The 8,914-nt window shown below is 34.9% G+C and overlaps 1 protein-coding gene across 1 annotated transcript; it reads right to left on the bottom strand.

Annotated features, from left to right (window-relative positions):
* Positions 1–241: 241 nt before the first annotated feature.
* LOC106467446 (transcription factor Sox-11-B-like) lies at positions 242–1,877 on the bottom strand. The gene has a single exon (XM_013927794.2). The coding sequence runs from the start codon at positions 1,743–1,745 to the stop codon at positions 729–731; it is 1,017 nt and encodes a 338-aa protein (XP_013783248.2). The 5' UTR covers positions 1,746–1,877; the 3' UTR covers positions 242–728.
* Positions 1,878–8,914: the final 7,037 nt, after the last annotated feature.

Genomic DNA, 8,914 nt, shown 5'->3' with positions numbered 1-8,914 from the left:
GGAGATTTTACAGCTTACCCAATGACGTAAGTCTACAACAACGAAAACATTGATGCAGACAATCTTATATTTTTAACCCTGATTTTACTGGTGTAATTAAAGAAGAAAATTGTGATGGTCTGTTATATGTCCCGGGCTCGACCCATGGCTTATCTTTAGTTTCTATATAAATGTATAAAATTTTATTATATCTAACTCAGTAATACAAAATAATAATACAAAAATGGCTCACCAAATCATATGAAACAATATTTACAGGTATTTAATACACTACTGACTACCTTGAATGTGTGCTTGTAACACAGACACTACAATGAAATTAATAGACAGAGAATAATTTACAGCAACCATTTTAAAACTTCGCTTCAAGTACCAAAAACTTAACATGCAAATATACAAAGGATGTTTCCAAAAATAAAATACATTTCTATCACGTATTTATTGTGAAAGTTTTTTCACTCAAATGCATTGTTTCGTTGATAAACCATTCAATTGTGCTAAATAAACGAGATCGTGTGAAAGTTTATCCGATAATGATAATTTTCTTTTTTTCACTGGTAACTAACAAAAGATACGTATTATTGTCTTAATATATTTCAATAATTTGTGGGTCTTTCCTGAGGCCACGCGGTCGTGAGATAAGCTCTCGTTCCTTGGATATAAATTGCTCGTGTTTTCAAAGCGTAGATTATTTAACTAATGTTCGATTGCACCACTAAGCTTACCACTTAAATAAAAGACGCAAAACTCGTGTCAAGCCAGTCTTCCCCCAGGATGTCAGTCACTTCGGAAGTAGGGTAATCCGGAAATTCGAAGTGGGAACCTGAACTGGAACTATGAGTATCCAAAGCATTAAAGTCTGTCAGAGGAGAGATATTCGAAGTGGTCAGTTCTCGATCCCACGGAGAGGGTACTGATAGCACTTGGGTCAGCGTGTCCACATCGACTGGACACACCGAGATGTCAACAGGTTCGGTCTTAACCGTTGTTAAAACTAAATGGTTTTTGTCAAATGTAACTCGCCCATCTTCGTAAAGACTAACGTTAGAACCTTCCGGTGAAGAAGGCTCATCCCTGGACGGTGAACATGGTACTTTGGCCGGAGGTGTTAGCTGATTTACGGACAAGGGAATTTCCTTACTCTTCCTAATGCTTTCTTTAAATTTCCTGTCAATAGTAAGTTTCAGTTTAAGCCTCTTCTGATTAACTGAGCAAGCGGAAACTGATGTTGATGTGCTTACGTTATTACAGACGTAAAACCTCGACTGTTTAGATTTTCTGCCACCCTTGTCTCCAAATGACTTGTGTTTCTTCTCAGGCTTTGGAGTCGCTTTCACTTTTTTCCTAGGTCTGTATTTATAGCCGGGATACTCTTGCATGTGAAGTATACGTAGTCGTTCTGCTTCCTCGATAAACGGCTGCCGTTCTTTGTCAGCCAGCAGCTTCCATCGTCTTCCTAGCCGCTTGCTAATTTCTGCGTTATGCATGTCGGGTTGTTTTTCGCAGATTTTACGGCGTTCGATCTGGCTCCACACCATGAACGCGTTCATGGGCCGTTTGATATGGTTGGCTGTTTTCTTACAGCGTGTAGCATCCGTGTACGGAGTACGAGAGTTCGTGGCTACCTTCATGGAGCCAAACACGATCGCATCTTTCTCCATTTTTAGGTCTACCTCACTGCCCCAGTATTTGTTTTTACTGGTGACGTAGTCATCGCTAAGGGTTTTGTACAGCAACGTAGACATGACAAACCTAATAACATTGCATAATTTGACAGGTCGAGTCTTGGAAAATAAAATAAGCTGAGCTGTAATTAAGTTTATAACAAAAAAGTGCTTACACCGTACTCTAGAAGCGTCAGACACTGCAGTGACTAGCGGCTTGCCGGCTTGGGTATTTAGAAAGTGCTTAGTGGTGACATCATACCTCTATTATCCAATGAGCTTCAAGGTTAGCGCCCTTGTCTATCTCATGACCGATCTCTGTTTTGAAGTGGTGTTAAGAGTAGGCGGAGCTATATAACAGTAATACAGAAAGCGAAAGCTTTGTGTGCAGTTCACTCTCACGTGACAGTGAATATGTGGGAGAAATTAACAGCTAATATTTGAAGTACACTCGACTACAGTTAAATGATTTTTAAAACATTTAATAAATATAAGGTGACATGTTTTAGCTAATTTATCTGTTGACCATGAGAAGCATGTTTGAATATGTAGATAACAGCTGGGGTGGTCCACATCAGGAACATATGTAGAGGACACCTGGAGTTGTCCGCATCTGGAAATTCTGTAGAGGACACCTGGAGTTGTCCACATCAGGAAATTCTGTAGAGGACACCTGGAGTAGTCCACATCAGGAACATATGTAGAGAACATCTGGAGTAGTCCACATTAAAAAGCTAAACTTGTCACAGGAGAATATCAAACTGACACTAAACTTGTTACTGGAGGATATCAAACTGACACTACACTTGTTACTGAAGGACATCAAACTGACACTACACTTGTTACTGGAGGATATCAAACAGACACTACACTTGTTACTGGAGGATATAAAACTGACACTGCACTTGTTACTGCAGGGTATCAAAGTGACATTAGACTTGTTACTAGAGGATATCAAACAGACACTACACTTGTTACTGGAGGATATAAAACTGACACTGTAATGTCACTTTGATATTCCACAGTAACAAATGTAGTATCAGTTTGATATTCTCCAGTAACAAGTCTAATGTCACTTTGATACCTTCCAGTAACAAGTGTCCCAGTAACAATTGTAGTGTCACTTTGATATCCCCCAGTAACAAGTGTAATGTCACTTTGATATTCCACAGTAACAAATGTAGTATCAGTTTGATATTCTCCAGTAACAATTTTAGTGTCAGTTTGATGTCCTCCAGTAACAAGTATATCAAACTGACACTACACTTGTTACTGGAGAATATCAAACTGACACTACATTTGTTAATGTGGAATATCAAAGTGACATTACACTTGTTACTGGAAGGTATCAAAGTGACATTAGACTTGTTAATAGAGGATATCAAACTGATACTACATTTGTTACTGTGGAATATCAAAGTGACATTACACTTGTTACTGGAGGACATCAAACTGACACTAAAATTGTTACTGGGGGATATCAAACTGACACTACACTTGTTACTGGAGAATATCAAACTGACACTACACTTGTTACTGGGGGATATCAAAGTGACATTACACTTGTTACTGAAGGATATCAAACTGACATTACACTCGTGTTTGTTGGTTTCTCACATTAGTTCACTACTTCAAGAGTAATGATTGAAAGTTGATCGTCACATACACTAAAAGGTAAACATTGGTGTTCTAGTTACTTTCCACTGATATCCACATTGGTTACAACGTAAAGTAGACTAGAGTTCTTCACCTTTACCTTACGAATTCTCTGTTTTAAGAAATAATTCTTCTTCTGAGAATCCATATGTCACAATATATCAGTGTAAGTTCTATCCGGGATTTTAACAACAGAATGTTGACGTTATCACGTGAAATCCCCATCTTCTGGAAAATGTTATACTGCTTCCTTGGAAATGATTACGTACGAAAAAGAAAGATATAAGCCATTGTTCAATATCTATATTGTCATCAACGTGAATATGTCGTAAGCAAGAACACGCTACATATATATACTTGTGTCATGAGTCAAGATAACTCTGTATATAATTATGTCATGAGTCAGGATACATTGTATATACTTATGTCATGAGTTAAGATAACTCTGTATATACTTATGTCATGAGTCAAGATAACTCTGTATATAATTATGTCATGAGTCAGGATACACTGTATATACTTATGTCATGAGTCAAGATAACTCTGTATACACTTATGTCATGAGTCAAGATAACTCTGTATATTCTTATGTCATGAGTTAAGATAACTCTGTATATACTTATGTCATGAGTCAAGATAACTCTGTATATAATTATGTCATGAGTCAAGATAACTCTGTATATTCTTATGTCATGAGTCAAGATAACTCTGTATATGCTTATGTCATGAGTCAAGATAACTCTGTATATAATTATGTGATGAGTCAAGATAACTGTATATTCTTATGTCATGAGTTAAGATAACTCTGTATATACTTATGTCGTGAGTCAAGATACACTCGTGTATACTTATGTCATGAGTCAAAATACACTCTATATATATACTTATCTCATGAGTCAGGATACACACTTGTATAAACTTATCTCATGAGTCAAGATATACTCTGTATATACTTATCTCATGAGTCAGAATACACGCTTGTATACACTTATCTCATGAGTCAGGATACACTCTTGTATATAATTATGTCATGAGTCAAGATACACTGTATATACTTATGTCATGAGTCAAGATACACTGTATATATACTTGTGTCATGAGTCAAGATTCACTCAGTATATAATTATGTCATGAGTCAAGATACACTCTTGTATATACTTGTGTCATGAGTCAAGATACACTCGTGTATATACTTATCTCATGAGTCAGGATACACTCTTGTATATAATTATGTCATGATTCAAGATACACTTTTGTATATACTTATGTCATGAGTCAGGATACACTGTATATGCTTATGTCATGAGTCAAGATACACTCTGTATATACTTGTGTCATGAGTCAAGATTCACTCAGTATATACTTATCTCATGAGTCAGGATACAGGCTTGTATATACTTATCTCATGAGTCAGGATACACGCTTGTATATACTTATCTCATGAGTCAGGATACACTCTTGTATATAATTATGTTATGATTCAAGATACACTCTGTATATACTTATTCCATGAGTCAGGATACACTGTATATATACTTATGTCATGAGTCAAGATACACTCTGTATATACTTATTTCATGAGTCAGGATACACTGTATATATACTTATGTCATGAGTCAAGATACACTCTGTATATACTTGTGTCATGAGTCAAGATTCACTCAGTATATACTTATCTCATGAGTCAGGACACACTTTATGTGTATACGACATCAGTAAGAACACGCTCTGTGTTTATGTCGTCAGTAAGAACACGTTCTATGTGTGTTTGTGTCATCAGCAAGAACACGCTCTGTGTGTGTTTATGTAGTCAATAAGAAAACATTCTATGTGTGTTTATGTCGTCAATAAGAACACATTATATGTGTTTATGTCGTCAGTAAGAACACGTTCTATGTGTGTTTGTGTCATCAGTAAGGGCACGTTCTATGTGTGTTTGTGTCATCAGAAAGAACACATTATATGTGTTTATGTCGTCAGTAAGAACACGTTCTATGTGTGTTTGTGTCATCAGTAAGGGCACGTTCTATGTGTGTTTGTGTCATCAGAAAGAACACGCTCTATGTGTCTGTTTAAGTCGTCAGTAAGAACACGCTCTATGTGTGTGTTTATGTCGTCAATAAGAACACATTATATGTGTTTATGTAGTCAGTAAGTTTCACTCAAGTATTGTGCCTGATATTACTAGGAAAACCGTGACTCCCGTTACTCTCCATTTGAGTGCTTGGTTCATACTTTTAGTACTAGTGTGAATGAAAGGTTTTAATGTGGTAATCTTCATTACATTCCTTTTGTGTTTCGTGTGTAGTATATTGCTCGTTTATAAAAATCAAGCACTTTCTATAGTTTCTGAAAGAATAACACAAACACTGAGTGTTGTTGTGTGAATTAGCAGTAAAACACAGTAAGTTATGGAATATCTCCCGTTGATATTTTGATTTCCTTTAATCCTTGTTGAAACAAACCAAATCACCAATGGATTTGAGGAAAATTGTAAAAATAATTTGAAAGCGAAAAGATCAGACTGACAAAAACACCTTTGTACTCATCAGTTGTCATGTGTGAACGGCTGAAGTTTTGGTAATGTGAAAGTTCAGTATATATATCAAACCCCCCCTTCTGACAGTATTCCCCAATATGTCTAGTTTTTCTTATTGTTCTTCGTAGTTTGCTATGATGTGGGGTTCTATGTCGTTCAAATATTGAAATTAGACTAATGCCCTACTTATCATTAAGTAACACTAACTAAGAATTAATATTTAAACTACTTCACAGAAAACGATGTTTTTCATGCAAAATTCAAACAATTAGAAACGTGTTAGAAAAAAAAAGTCTCATACATTGTGTATAAAGTCCTATCCTAGTAGCGGGAAAATGATATCGTGCTTTGGATTAGTAGGGCCTGAAAAAAAGCATATACTAGCATTGATTAAACCTGTTTATTATCTCCTCAGCACGTTAATCCTCGCTAAACATGTAACTATGTTTGGGTTCACACTTAACTACACTTGTGTCTTGAACATTATTCCCACGTGCTGCACAACATGAGGAGCTGTAACATATTACTGTTCGATCTTGTTTCTTCACGTGCAGTATCGTGGTTCTGTAAGGCACGTGATACTTCTACTTCACGCTGGCCTGTTGCCAAGGTCACTTTCTTTCCTACTAAAGGATGATGCCCTCTCGAGACTCGCTGTGAAGAAGTACAGGAAACACCCTCTACAGTTCAATCGAAGCTAAGTAAATTCATACATCTCTAGACCATTGAACTGACCTTGAAACCGTGTCTTATGTCATTTAACAAAACAAGTTTCTAAGCCTGGTTTGCTGAAATAAGTTAAATGGTTAGATAGTTTCATTCAGATAATATTTTAAAAGTAAACGTTTAAACCTGGGTAAACTCTACAGATAACACTTAGAAGTGTGAGACATTGAGTTCTTTTGCTTACTAAAGCTAGGCCCGAGACAAACCTGGGTAAACTCTACAGATAACACTTAGAAGTGCGAGACATCGAGTTATTTTGCTTACTAAAGCCAGGCCCGAGACAAGTCATCGCTCTTTTATATAGACCTTAAATACCACACTGTCATGAAGAATTTGTATGGACCTTATGCTATTTACCTTTGAATATATATGTCTTCTCTTTACATCTATATATCTCTAACTATCGTTCATCCTTTGATATCTCTACCTTCTGTTTATCTTTGTATGTTTCTAACTGTCGTTCATCCTTTGATATCTCTACCTTCTGTTTATCTTTGTATGTTTCTAACTGTCGTTCATCCTTTGTTATCTCTACCTTCTGTTTATCTTTGTATGTCTCTATATCGTTCATCCTTTGATATCTCTACCTTCTGTTTATTCTTGTATGTCTCTATATCGTTCATCCTTTGATATCTCTACCTTCTGTTTATCCTTGTATGTCTCTATATCGTTCATCCTTTGACATCTCTACCTTCTGTTTATCCTTGTATGTCTCTATATCGTTCATCCTTTGACATCTCTACCTTCTGTTTATCTTTGTATGTCTCTATATCGTTCATCCTTTGATATTTCTATTTGCTTAGTACCTATTGATACCTGCTGTTTACACTTGGTTCTTCATCTGTTCATCTGATTCTTCGTTACTATTGTTTTGCATATTGATCAGTGTGAGAATTTTAATTTAAAAAACATCAGTGTGAAAATCAGTTGTTATAAAGAACTTGAGCTTCATAATATCGTAATTCAGATGATTGAAAAGACAATATATGAAACTATTTTGATCGTCATTTTAATAGCTTTAAGAAAGTGATTAAAAACAACTAAAATACTTCACATATTGATATGAGACAGAAGACACACATGAAAAAGTTTCTTCTAGTTTGCAACCCAAAAATCTACAAGTAGATATTACAGGATTACAAGTATTTATCAAAGATCTATACGTAGATATTACAGGATTACAAGTATTTATCAAAGATCTATACGTAGATATTACAGGATTACAAGTATGTATTAAAGATCTACAAGTAGATATTACAGGACTACAGGTAGATATTACAGGACTACAAGTATGTATTAAAGATTTACAAGTAGATATTACAGGACTACAAGTATGTATTAAAGATTTACAAGTAGATATTACAGGACTACAAGTATGTATTAAAGATCTATAAGTAGATATTACAGGATTACAAGTATTTATCAAAGATCTATACGTAGATATTACAGGATTACAAGTATTTATTAAAGATCTATAAGTAGATATTACAGGACTACAAATAGATATCACAGAACTACAGGTAGATATTACAGGATTACAGGACTACAAGTATGTATTAAAGATTTACAAGTAGATATTACAGGACTACAAGTATGTATTAAAGATCTATAAGTAGACACTACAGAACTACAAGTAGATATTGCAGATCAACAAATAGGTATTACAGGACAACAAGTAGATATTGCAGGACTACAAGTAGGTATTACAGGACTACAAGTAGATATTACAGAACTACATGTAGATATTACAGGACTACAAGTAGATATCACAGAACTACAAGTAGATATTACAGGATTACAGGACTACAAGTATGTATTAAAGATTTACAAATAGATATTACAGGACTACAAGTATGTATTAAAGATTTACAAGTAGATATTACAGGACTACAAGTATGTATTAAAGATCTATAAGTAGACACTACAGAACTACAAGTAGATATTGCAGATCAACAAATAGGTATTAAAGGACAACAAGTAGATATTACAGAACTACATGTAGATATTACAGGACTACAAGTAGATATCACAGAACTACAGGTAGATATTACAGGATTACAGGACTATAAGTATGTATTAAAGATTTACAAGTAGATATTACAGGACTACAAGTATGTATTAAAGATATATAAGTAGATACTACAGAACTACAGGTAGATATTACAGAACTATAAGTATGTATTACAAAACTACAAGTAGATATTACAGAACTACATGTATATATTACAGAACTACAAATAGGTACTACAGGACTACAAGTAGATATTACAGATCTACAAGTAGGTATTACAGGACTACAAGTAGATATTACAGAAGTAGGTATTACAGG

The sequence above is a fragment of the Limulus polyphemus genome, unplaced genomic scaffold (assembly GCF_000517525.1).
Source record: "Limulus polyphemus unplaced genomic scaffold, Limulus_polyphemus-2.1.2 Scaffold2617, whole genome shotgun sequence".
NCBI classification, from domain to species: Eukaryota; Metazoa; Arthropoda; class Merostomata; order Xiphosura; family Limulidae; genus Limulus; species Limulus polyphemus.
This window is presented reverse-complemented; position numbering and strand designations above follow the sequence as displayed.

Coding starts and splice junctions, on each gene's coding strand:
- LOC106467446 (XM_013927794.2), bottom strand. CDS start 1,745: ATGTCTACGTTGCTGTACAAAACCCTTAGCGATGACTACGTCACCAGT.